The sequence below is a fragment of the Vigna unguiculata genome, chromosome 10 (assembly GCF_004118075.2).
Source record: "Vigna unguiculata cultivar IT97K-499-35 chromosome 10, ASM411807v1, whole genome shotgun sequence".
Taxonomy (NCBI): Eukaryota; Viridiplantae; Streptophyta; class Magnoliopsida; order Fabales; family Fabaceae; genus Vigna; species Vigna unguiculata.
This window is the reverse complement of record NC_040288.1, coordinates 16,595,256-16,608,530: the sequence shown is the minus strand read 5'-3', so window position 1 is coordinate 16,608,530 and position 13,275 is coordinate 16,595,256. Positions and strand designations below refer to the sequence as shown.

Sequence of the window (13,275 nt, the reverse complement as noted above, 5' to 3'; positions counted from 1 at the left end):
AGGCTTGAGATATGGTTTGAAGGCCATGAAGACAGAATTCAAACCTTCTTGATTGAGATCAATAGGAAGCAAATCATCCTTCCTAAGGTGATTCGTATGCCATGGCTAAGGGTAGAAAACTTTGGCAACCTTGAGTAACATCTCAAAGCTCAAAAATTGAAGACTTTCCTTGAGCTTTTGGGTAAGGTGTATCCCGATTTGGTAAAGGTGTTCTATGCCAACCTCAAGTTCAGCAATGGTGTTCTCAAATCAAGTGTCAAAGGTGTGGAAATGGAAATCATTAGGCAAACATGGAAGGATATGGCTGGCCTAAGGCAAAGAGGTGTGCAAGTCCGCAAAGGTGAAACTAGTGCAGTGGATGAGTTCAACAAGGTGCAATACTTAAATCAATGTGTAAGAAACCAAGGTGAGTAAGCTAGAAATTTCCATGTGGGAAGGCTTCGTGTGGAGGAAAGGTTGCTAGCCATGGTGGTGACCAAAATCATCATGCCTAGGGGGAGCAACCATGCTACCTTGAATGAAGGTGATCTAGTGGTGATGTACTGCATTCAAAATGGTGTGATGGTGGATTGGACATACACAATCCGTGACCATATGATGAAGTTAAAGAGGCTCACAGATTTCAAGCTTCCATATGTGGTGCTCATCTCCAAGTTCATTGAGCATTTTGGTGTGGATGTGGAAGGAGAGCTTGAGGAGTCTACTAGCCTTCTCAATCATGTTCCAACTCTGAATATGCACAAGATGGGATTCACCAAAGTAGGCAACACTTGGATAGTTGAAGGAGATCAAGGTGCAAACATTGAAGTTGGAGCAAATGACCATGAAGCGAGAACTAGTGGAGGAAACCAAGAGGAAGATGAACCTCTACCAATGGCAATTGAGTTGTACAACCCTCCTAAGAATACTGGACCTACATACTCCCAATTTGAGAAATAGGTTCTCAATCAACTTCAACACCTCCACATGGCACAAAATGCACATCACATGTACTACACAACAAGGTTTCAAGACTTGGATGACCAACTCCATAATGTTCATGACCTCCTCTCCAGTGTCTACACCAGAGACAACCCTAGGAATGAGTGAAGGGGATGGCTCATAGGTCATGCATTGCATTTTCATGTTGCATTTTGTGTGTCTGCTGTTTGTTCAAGTATTTCAATTGGCTATTTTCTCATTTTAGTCGGCTGATTATATCAGTTTTTAGCTTCATGATGTTCTGTAATTTTTGTTTTTGTTCTGGTGTGTTTGTATTCGTACCAGGTGCTCTGGTACACCCCTATGTTACTACTTTAATGAAAATTTTCATCTTTCCAAATTGATCTATGCATTTACTTTCAATTGATGAATCCAAAGGGGGAGAAAAATGAGTGAAAATTGAGTAAAATTGTGTTAAAATTGGAAAACCTGAAATAAATTTGTTGTAATCATATAATACTGCAAACTTAATCAAAAATCTGAAGTTAAATCATATTATTAATGATAGGGGGAGCATATGCATATGTGATATGTATGTATGCTTGTGTGCTTTTGCTTGGTTGTATATTTGGAATATTGGTATCTTGTATGCAAAAGCTTTTTCAAGTTTCTCTATGGATCTTAGCTCATCAATTCAACTCGAGGGTGTTGGCTTCATCAATTCAGGGGGTGATTGTTGGCACAAGCAAGCTTGAAGTAAAGAATTGATAAAGCCATGTGCATGAAGATCTTAAGTGTTTGATGAAGATTGAGGAAGATCCTCTTGAAGATTTAGTTTTAGTGTGTTAAATCTGAAAATAACATGTTAAATGTAATTGTTTAGTGTTATACAATGTTGGTAGGCTATATGACATAGGTTAGATGTCTTGTGTGCCTTAATGTGTCTTTTTTAATCTATTAAAATGGGTTTTAACAGGTTAAAAGGCTTGTTGTATATAGTTTCTGGTATGAATGCATTCAGTCAGTTGAATTATTTTTCAATCGACTGATTTCACTTAAGTCAGGTGAAATCAGCTGACTGTACGAAAAATTCAATCAACTGATTTCACTTAAACCAAAACTATATAAGCTGTGTTTTCGCGAGCAGAGGTGCGAATCTGAGTTTTTCTGAACCAAATCGTGTCATTCATCTCTGGGAAGCGTTCTCTCTCTACAATACACAGTTGGAACTCGTGGTTTGAAGATCTTGGTTGATCTTGGTTGATTTTGGAGGCATTTTGGCTTGTGAGTAGCTTGAAGAACACATGTATGGTGTGCTAGGGACAGCCACCATCAGGTTTAGATGTTCTTGTGCCTCTAGATGGTTTGCCTGATGTGATTTCAGGTCTGCAAGTGTGATTCTTGTAGGTTGTGGTTCTAGATTTTTGTGAGTCAAAAATCTTGTGTGTTTTGTGTTCAAAAGTGTAATCTTGGTTTGTGATTTGTAAAACTTTTGAATATAGTGGAAACCAGGCTCAGGTTGTCCTGGTAAACTGGATGTAGCTCTGTGATTGAGTGAACTAGTATAAAAACAGTTGTGCAATCTTCTTTCCCTCATCTCTCTCTCTCTTTGAAACTCTTTAAAAACTCAAGAAAACCAAGCAATTTGATCTTTGGTGTGATTTAATCCGTTCTTGTGTAATCTGAGGGTTTATACTTGTTATAAATACTGATTGGAACATGTCTTGTATGTAAAAGATTGTTGTTTGAGTTGAATTCGCAAACTCTGCATTCTGCATAATTCTCCAATATTTTAGCAGACTGAATTGCATTTTTAATCGACTATTTCATAGCATCAAGAACAATTTAGTCTGTTGTTTTATATTTTAATCGATTGAAAGTGTACTGGTCTGCTGCATTTACATCCAAACTTTCTAGTCCATTAGATTCAATTGAAAAGAGGTTTAAGCTTTCAAAAAAGTTTTATAACGCAAATTCAACCCCCCCTTCTTGGCTAGACTCACCATTTCAAAACTAACAATTGGTATCTGGAGCAAGGTTCTTGAAAGGTATTCAAGTTTGATAAAAAATCTTTTGAAATGGCTGAAAGTAAACTCCCTTTTGCTGAAGGTGCCTCTATTCATAGACCACCTATGTTTTGTGGTCTAAACTATTAGTTTTGGAAAATAAGGATGCAATTTTTCATTGAATCTATAGACAAAGGAATTTGGGATGCAATAGTTAATGAACCATACACTCCTAAATGTGTTGTTGAAAATAAGCAAGTGAGCAAGCCTTGGAGTGAATGTACTAATGAAGAAAGGAGGAGAGCTCAATATGATTGCAATGCCAATTTCAAAACTAACACCCTCTACTAACATGCTCTGAATTAAGCGCTCAATTTCCTCCTTTTGACTGTGAGGAAAGCGATATGCTTTCACCTTGACAGGAGCAGAACCTTCGACCAGGGGAATGGTGTAGTCATGCGTTCGGGAAGGAGGCAAGGAAGTAGGTGTACTAAAAACTAAAGCATAATCCTGTAGTAAGGAAGCTAACTCAAGAGCCATCTTAGGAGGCAAATCCAACAAGGAATGTGGAGGAGAGCCAGGTGCCACGAGTTCCATACAAAAAATTTCTACTATAGAATTAGTATGAAGCATGCGACGAATATGATGAAGTTGTGCAGGTGGAGGGAATGTATCAACATCACCCTGTAAGGTAATAAATTTCCCTTGATCTAAAAATTGCAGTTGCAAAAACTCATAATTGGGCAGGTGAGGTCCAATAGTCTTTAACCAACGAGCTCCTAAAATTAAATTAACTCCTGATATGGGTAGAACAAAAATTGGTAATTCGAAAGTACTTCCCTGCACCTAAATAACAAGATCTTAGATCATACCTTCGACCGCTAAATAAGTCCCATTACCCACCATAACACGAAACGTGGAAACTGGTTCAACTGGTAACTTTAAAAACTTGGCGATGTGTGGTTTAATAAAGATGTTGGAACTCCCACCATCCACTAAAACTCTACTGGGTAACTGGTTAATAAAAGCCTCAAAACGGATAGTGCCAACGCCAAGGCCCCCCTTTAAGGTATTTAAGGATAAATGGGGATCACTTGCAGGAACGATATTACTATTGGGAACGCATGTTGTGGATTCCTTTGAAGTGAGCAAGTCAGGGTCTAGATCATCCTCTTCTATTTGTAACAACAACAATTGGCGATTAGGACATTTATGATTGAAAGTGAACTTCTTGTCACAGAAATAATACAAGCATTTTTCCCGATGCAGTTGCATCTCGGCAGGAGTCATCTTCTTAACAGTATTATGTCGAATAGGAGGTGTGGAGGGTGTAGGCAACAAGGGCGGCAAGGAAGTGGTTGATGCATTTTGTTTCCCCGAAGTCATGCTAGTACTACTAAAGGAAATTTGTGAATATTTTTTAGTAGGAGTACAACACCGGGTGGAGCCGGGAGGTGCATATTTCTCCTCATATAACTTGGCTAAGAAGACTACTCGTAGGATGGTCGCATGAAATTGGACAATAACATCGCAGCGAATATCGTTATTAAGGCCGCTTATAAAACATTGTAATAATGCTACAGCAGAGAGTCCAGATGAATGATTGGCCAATTCCATGAAACGTAGATAATAGTCGGAAACCGTACCAGATTGTTGCAGTTTGAATAGTTCTTGAGCTGGGAAATCAAACATTGAAGGACCAAACTGAGATTCCAACGTTGTAGTAAGCTCATTCTAAGATCGAATAGCATTCAAGCATTGTAGCATTTGAAACCAAGGAACGACGTCTTTCTCAAAATGAATAGCTACGATATCCACGCGAACAGCGTCTAGAGTGTTGTGGTAGCTGAAAAACTTCTCAGCTTTAAAAATCCATTCCAGGATTGGCGTGGTTCCATCAAAATGTGGAAACCCTAAGGAGATATTCTTCATAGGCAATGAGGAATCCCTAGGGGAGTTCGTAACACCAAGGGGCTGAGAATGATTATGAACGAATAAATCAATGGATTTCTGCATCTGCTCCATGCGTTCCTGGGTGCTATTCTGCAACCGCGGCGCCACCTGTTGTTGAGTGATATCACGGTCGTGTTGTGCTTGATCCCGCAGTTCAATCAAATTCATCAATCGACGCAGTTGTTCACCTTGAGTTGTAACTTGATTTTGCAAATCTTTCAGCCTTGTGTTCTCAGCCATTGGCGTCAATGGAAGCACCAATGGAATAGTGTATATTCGTATTATGAAATAAGTGTCAAAAGTAGCAACAATAAAGTTCAATTCTAACAAAAATTGAACCAAATTCACATAAAGTGTATCAACAAGGCAACAAAGGTAGTGTTGATAACATTTTGATTCGTCGTCCTTTAAGCACCCTTCTGGAATTTCACACCTGAATAGTCCATAATTAATGAATCCGAATGAGAAAAGAGTTCAGAGTAAGAAGGTGAAGCAAAGGAATTATCAGAAAGGATAATCATACCATCAATGATCCTCTCATTTTGCAAAGTCCCGCAAATAAACGTTTCTTCTTCTGATTCTATTTGTTCTTCTCAATCTCGTATGATATGGGTTTTCTTCCACGTGTCGTTTTGTTATAACAAACTTGGATTCTGCTTTATTCTTTTCCACGCCAACATCTTGACATGTTACATATGATGTCGTCAATCTATATTTTGTCTATATTTTGTATTATTGTCTTATACTTTATTAATTACATATAATCGATATATCATCTAATCATTGTTTATGTTACAAGCTTTCATTTTTAACTTAATTCATGTCAACTTTTATTACTATTTATGTGTGTATATGTATGATATGCACATGCATGTATGTGCCTTTTTTTTATTTATTAACAAATTTGGTTTAGTATTAGTTGAAGTAAAAATTAAAGGATGCATAAGTGAAGAATATGAAGAATGGAAAGGTTATGTTAACCTTTTTGAGCTTCAAATGATGCTCCAAGTGCTTCTAAAAGAATAACACATACGCTAAAACGTCCTTAAGATGTACTAAAAACATACTTATGGCACTCATCTTGTCCATTGGTTTATTCATCCAAGTTTTATTAAGAAGACGAATCTCAGGCTTGACTACCAACACCTGGCATGACTACTAAGCTGATGAAGAAGATGAAGTTCCCCATCGCCTCTTCGGTCAAACCAACACACATGGAAATGAAAAAATTGTTGAAAAGGAAGTCAAAACATTGGTCTGCTCGTGATCTTAGGCGCATACAAAGTGTCTATGCATTGTTTATGCATACATTTGAATTCTTTCTAGAAGAGAAGTCTCATATGCACCCTCATGTTCTTTCTACCTAGAATACTCTATGTAGACCTATTGTGCGAGACTAATTTGAGTTCACTTTCAAACAAATCATAATCATTTCTAAATAATTTTCTTCTAAAATTACATGAACCATTATCTTCCGTTTTGAATGAAAAATATTTTCAAACAAATCATAATTATTTCCAAATAATTTTCTTCTAAAATTACGTGAACCATAATTTTCCATTTTGAATGAAAATATTTAGCAGGGACTAACTCAAAAATTTTCAAAAATTGTTATTTTTACCTCTCCTACCCTCCCTTCTAAAATATATAGATTATTTTTATTTCTTTTGTAAAGTTTTTCCATAACCAACCTCTCATACCCTCCCTTCTAAACCCCACCAAACCAACGTTATTTCTCCAAATTGTTAGCAGGAGGGATCGAACCCATGACCTCCCCCTCCCTTCCCTTCCTTTTAGCCACTAGGTCACCTTATCACTCCTTCAACGTATCATAAACAATCACTTCCATTCCTAACATTACTTTTTAGCAATTCAAAATAATCTATCAGGTTCAGTGCACACCTTAAAGGTAATATATAAAGTGTCTCAAAGTGTGATTTGCATTTGAGAATGGTACACTAAAATTTGAATTTAAAAAGATTTTGTTTGGATGATAAAGTAAATCAACTTTAAAATCAACTATACATTTTACCTCTATTAAAGTTAAATGAGCTAAGGAGACAAACTTCCAAAAAGCACTTATGGTAAAAAAAAACATGAAGAAAAAATTAAATCTAATTCTTTCTAATTCAAACTTAATTTACCCATCTCAACCTTTTCGAAAGTTCTCTCATGTTACTTCAGAGAAAAAGCAAAAATATAAAGTTCTAAATAACAATTTGTGACAACAATTTCAGCCAAGAGAGGCACTATAATATAAATGTAGCCACATTTGTCCACAATTTCCCATGACAAAACCACGACCAGGACCATGATAATTGGTATTATCATGTTTTTATTTTATTTATTTTTATTTATTATTGTTATTTTATTTTTAGATTTTATTTGATATTTTAGGTTTTATTCAATAAAAGTGGAAAATATAAATGTGTGGATTATATTTTACAAATAAGTGAAAATTTAAGAGATTTGAGAAGATTATCAACAGAATGAGTGAAATATTGAATAGTAAAAGATTATCAACAATATCATATATCCACAAAGTTAGTTATTCAAATTATAAATGATAAGATTTGAAGAATATATCAAAGATATGGAATCTTCAAAGATTAAAAGATATATATCAAGGATTATCTATTACAATTTATTCAACTACAAAATCAAGTCCATGAAAGTATAAAAATAGAGGACCTGTCATAGGTCAAATACACACCTAAAGAGAAAGAAACTTGATATCTCTACACTTGATGGTAGAAGGGCATTCTAACGGAAGGAGGCATTCAAATTCAAATCAGTCTAGTATTCAGTATGCCTAGGAGTAGCTAATTCCCTCATTCACGGGGTTAGGTGTAATTTATTCTTAATTCTCTATGAATTCTTCACTCAATATAATTTTTTTCCATAATCTCTTATGTTTTATTCTTGTTTTAACTGCATAGTGTATGAATTTTGCACATGTGGGTGTCCATACTGATCCGAAAGATAGTTTGAAAACCCAATTTATGATCTTTAATTGGATGTTCTAGACATGATGCATATTGGGAGTAACAGCTCATCCGAAAGATAGTTTAGGAAACCCTAGTAGGATAAAACAACTTTTGATTTCAAATGCTAGACATAGATGTGGTCATTGATCATTCTTAAGCGTTAACATATTTGTCACTAATGCAAATGCAATAATAAAATTGTTAGACATAGAGTTTTTATTATTTTAGTTTAGGCTTATCTGCGACGAAATTCAGGCATGTTACAAACGATGTGAGTGTGACAGATGAAAATTGAATTATTTTGTTTGTTGATTTTTCCTTTAAATGGAATAGTGAAACCCAATCCCAGTGAAACTTTTATTTCATATTTTTCTAAATCAAACTTTTTGTTTCCGTTGTGTTAATTCCCATTATATTTTATATTCTACATTTATTTTTCCTTTAACCCATAAATGTTTTGTTATTCTCACCCTTTATCAGTAACTAATCAATTAATTTAGACCACATTAGTCCGTGTGGGATACGATATATGGACTTGTCTACTTGATGAGTTCAAATTTTTGCCCTCACTTAATATTTAAATTTGGGGATTTAATTGAATTTTCTGTGCTTAAAGATTGATTTAATTAGGATTTGTGATTATTGGATTTATTGAGTAAGTTTGGTAAAAGTGGCCTAAAAATTGATTTTAGTTGCATAAAATACTATTGGATATTTTAACGTTTGTTAATGCAGCTGGAATTTATTTTTGGTCAATTAATAGTGTGATTTTGAAATATTCAAAGTTACAAAATAAGTCCAAAATCAAGAAATTCTGGAAAAGAATAAATCAGGAGCTAAATGCACCCCCAGATTTTATTTGCACACTCCTTCCTCAAGTGGACCACAAAAACATGTTCTACACCCCCAGTTTTCACTAAGTTACACCCCTCCTACCACTTAAACTCCACTCAACCAGATCATGCCATGTGGCAATCCCCACCTTTTAAAATTAGCCAACCATAAGCCGCCACGTGTCATAATCCTCCACTCACCAAATTGACCACTCAGATCTTGCCACGTCATCATCTCCTCCATCTCACACATGAAACCCTAACCCTAATTTCCCTTCCACCCACCATGGCAGCCGCCGCCGCCATCTCCTCGTCGGCGACCTTCACGCACCATCGCAGCACCTCTTCCAGCCACCACGAACAGCAACAACCTCCGCGAAGCTTCTCCACAACGCGTCAGCCATGGCAACTACCATCCTTCGCGATCACACCGCGAGCACACCGCCAGCGCGACCTGCGCAGCTCCGTCAAGCATCCAACCTCCACCATCTCTGCACCTCGCGCACTCTATGGCAGCGCCACCATCGTTTTCTATCTTCACAGCAGATCCGCAAGACCACCACGCCTCCGCGAAGCTTGTTCCGCGCACCACCACGTCGGAATCAGCAACCACCGCGAGCTTTGTCGCAACCGCTGCAGCAGCGAACACCAGCATCGAACACCACCATCTTGCGTGCCATCACCACCGCAAAAACACCATTGCTGGAGACGCACAAGTCACGTCCGACCACCTCGCCGGAAAGCGGCAGCAGCCGCGTCGTCAGCCGTCATTGCCATCTCCATCTCCATTGCATCTGCAAAAACCCTAATTCTGGAGAGAGAATCTGCACTGCCACGTGTCAGCATCTGATAGGACAGTCAAACTGGTCAACTCTGGTCAACAGGTCAACTTTGGTCAACTGGTCAAAGTCAGCAGTCAATTCTGGTCAAAACTGCAAATATGGTTAAATGAGAGGGGCAGAATTGGAAATTGGACAGGAATTAAGTTGTTAATTAATTAAATAAAAATAAAAGATTTTAGCAACTGACAGATAAAGCCCAAAGTCCAGTGGAAGCCTATATAAAGAGACTTAAGGGAGCAGAAGGAAGAGAGGACTGACAATTTACAACTTACAGCTTAGACACTTAGAACTCTCTGGTTTTTGGCAGATACCGTCTCCACCACATCTCTCATTCTTTCTTTTATTTTCTTTCCTTCATATCATCATGTATTCCATCAAAGCCATGGAGGGCTAAGCTTTTAGGGTTGATTCCACTGTAATTTCTTAACTGGATTCTGAGGTTAGATGAATTTATATGTTTTGTTATTTTGATCATTGTTATGGTTTTTGTTTATCTATGTCCTTTGCTTCTTAATTGAATAGAAAATAATGATTTTAAATCTACATGCATGCTAATCATATGAGTTAAAAGGTTTTTAAATTAAATTGAGACTTTACTTTGATTTTGTTTAGAAACTTTCATTTGATTAAATAAGTTTTTGCCAATAATTGAGACTTTAATTTGATTAGAGGTAATTACTTTAACTAAAATTAGTCAAGACTTTACTTTGATTAATTAAGTTTTCTATTTGGTAAAGAAACAAAGGAATAGACATGATTAGGCATAGTAAAATTAATTGAGACTGTACTTTGATTAAATTTACTATGGACAATCTAACAATTCTCACTTTTAATTGAGACTGTACTTTGATTAAAAGTGAGGATGCCAACAAATGAATTGAGTCTTTACATTGATTTATTTGTAAATCAACAACAATAATTAATTTAACAATAATCTCTAGATAACCAATGAAGAATCTTATTTAGAAAAAGCAGTGGAATTGACCTATTTACTATTACTGTGTTTACAATCTTCCGTGTCATTTTCTTTGCATATCAAAACCCCCTATTTTTATAATTGGTAGTTTTAATTGCATTTTTAAGAATCAAATATTTGAGATCAATTCCGTATTCGTTGTGAGACGACTCAGGGTTATCTTAACCCTAACTATTTTGTTCACTACTAACTGGCAATACTGAAGTTGCTAAAGTTGTGGTAATTTGATCGCCTAACGACAGCGATATCAAATTTGGCGTCGTTGCCGGGGAGTACGGTTAGTATTTCTTTTATTTTGATTCTGTTTTTATTTATTTATTTTATTTTATTTTATTTTATTTTTTATTTTTATTTATTTATTTATTTTACGCATATACGTTTAATATTGTTTGTTATTTTGTAGTCTCTAGTTTTCTTTTAATATATTCCAAGCAAATTTCTATTTTTGTTTTGATTAAGAATTTCTTTTAAGAAATTTTTTGAGACTAGTTTGGAAAACTCTGTCTAAGAAAGACTTGGTATTTAAGTTGTCCATTGTGACGCACCTCTCTTTCCTGGGAGTAGACCCAACGACATCTTAACTCATTTCTTTCTTGAAATCTTTCTCCAAAACAAGAATAGGAAGAAAAAAAAACACACAGGGAAACACTTTCAGGTGGACTTGCATAGTGCATGACTCGGGCCAATCCAGGTCAATTTTATCAACTTGATTCAGAACTTGAAAGGAACTTGTGTAAATCACGTAGGAGACTTGAACTCAGGTGTTCTACTGAACGAGCACCATCATCATCAGAACCTACCACTGAAAGTGTACCGCTAGAATCACCTCCGGTGATTAACATATCTTCTGATCCATCACCTGAACCAGAAATTCAAGAAGATAGAATGGAAGAAAGAACAATAAGAGAGTTGGCTTCACCGGATGCAGCAATTACACAAAACATGTGCATCCAATATCCAGATGGAGAATGTGAGCTTAAGTCTGGGTTAATCCATCTTTTACCCAAATTCCATGGATTAGCAGGAGAAGACCCGTACCATCATTTGAAGGAATTTCATGTTGTTTGTTCATCCATGAGACCTACAACAGTGACAGAGGAACATATCAAGCTTAAGGCTTTTCCATTCTCATTGCAAGATGCCGCTAAGAATTGGTTATACTGCCTTCCGCCAGGATCCATCAATACTTGGGAGACTCTGAAAAGATTATTTTTGGAAAAGTTTTTTCCAGCATCTACAGTTGCTGCTATTCGCAAAGATATTTATGGGATAAGGCAACAAGAAAGAGAAAGTCTTCACGAGTATTGGGAAAGATTCAAAAAGTTATGCGCTTCCTGTCCTCATCACCAAATAAACGAGCATCTCCTCATTCAGTACTTTTATGAGGGATTGAGTATCATGGATAGACAAATGATAGATGCTGCAAGTGGAGGGTCATTGGTGGACAAAACGCCAACAAATGCAAGACAATTGATTGAAACAATGGCGTCGAACCATCAAAATTTTCCACCAGGAGTAATTCTATAACTCTATTGAAGGGAACCCATGGAGTAGAAGCTTCATGTCTTGCAGATCACAAGAAATTAGAAGGGAAGTTGGACGACTTAGCGGCCATGGTAAGGACCTTGACAGACTTACAGAAAAAGCCTATCCCTTCTACTTTATGTGGAATTTGTGCTTCTACTAATCATCCTACAGAGGCTTGTTCTATATTAAAAGAGACAGGGACGTTAGACAATGAACAACCTCAAGCATATGCTGCAAACATCTATGGCAATAATAGACCACCTCGGCAGCAATACAACCATGATTTGTCCTCCAACAAGTACAACCCAGATTGGAAGGAATATCCCAGCCAGAATTGGGAAATCAACAACCTCAACACCAACAAGTCTATGTTCCACCTCAACAGAGGCAACAACCACAACCAGCGGCAACCTCTGGTGATTCAAACATGGAGGCAATGATGAAAATGATGGCTGACATGATGAAGGGACAAATCAATGAGTTGAAACAGACGATGGAAGCAACCAATCAAAACTTGCAGAACCAGATTGGATAAATGGCAAATGAGTTAAATCAGATGAAGTCTCAACAAGGCTCAAGCAATTTGCCTGCACAAACTGTAATTAACCCGCGAAATGTAAGTGTTATTACTTTAAGATCGGGTAAGCAAATACAAGGCCTTGGGGATGCCCAAGAAGATGAAGACAATGAAGTTGTACCTAATGATGAAAGAGGAAGATCAGATGAAGCAACACAAGCAACATCTGAAATACCTGCACCCAGTGATAACTCCAGGTTGGTATCCCCTAATACTTCCTCTGAAAATTCTTCTCCTTATTCTCCTCCTCCTCCCTATCCAAACCGTTTGAAACCAAAAACTAAAAAGATGGAGGAGTTAGACAAAGAAATCCTGAATACTTTCAAAAAAAAGTGGAGATAAACATCCCTTTGTTGGATGCTGTGAGACAAATTCCTAAATACGCCAAGTTTCTCAAAGAATTATGTACACATAAAAGTCGTATTATGGACAAAGAGGTAGTGAACATGGGAAGAAATGTCTCTAGCTTAATTAAGAAGCCTGCAGTCAGAATGCCGCAAAAGTGTAAGGATCCAGGTATGTTTTATGTTCCCTGCATTATAGGAAGTACTAAGTTTGACAATGCTATGTTAGATTTAGGAGCTTCTATTAATGTAATGCCTTTATCTGTTTTTACTTCACTTCATCTTGGACCTCTTAAGTCTACTGGTGTG

General features: G+C 36.8%; 1 protein-coding gene across 1 annotated transcript; it reads right to left on the bottom strand.

Annotated features, from left to right (window-relative positions):
• Positions 1-943: 943 nt before the first annotated feature.
• Positions 944-9,104, bottom strand: LOC114165297. The gene is made up of 5 exons (XM_028049949.1): positions 9,032-9,104; positions 4,737-5,203; positions 3,800-4,661; positions 3,280-3,724; positions 944-1,058 (listed from the first exon to the last, which is right to left on the bottom strand). Exons 1-5 carry the CDS (start codon positions 9,102-9,104, stop codon positions 944-946), a joined length of 1,962 nt encoding a protein of 653 aa, XP_027905750.1.
• Between the last annotated feature and the right edge of the window lie 4,171 nt (positions 9,105-13,275).

Bases quoted from the DNA above. Each gene is read 5' to 3' on its own strand.
- LOC114165297 (XM_028049949.1), bottom strand. From the start codon at position 9,104: ATGGCTGACGCGTTGTGGAGAAGCTTCGCGGAGGTTGTTGCTGTTCGT. The intron at 5,204-9,031 runs GTGCGTGAAGGT...AATTTTTGTTAG, and splicing joins CTGGAAGAGGTGCTGCGATG to AATTGAACTTTATTGTTGCT. The intron at 1,059-3,279 runs GTTAGTAGAGGG...TCTCTGGTGTAG, and splicing joins GAGCGCTTAATTCAGAGCAT to ACACTGGAGAGGAGGTCATG.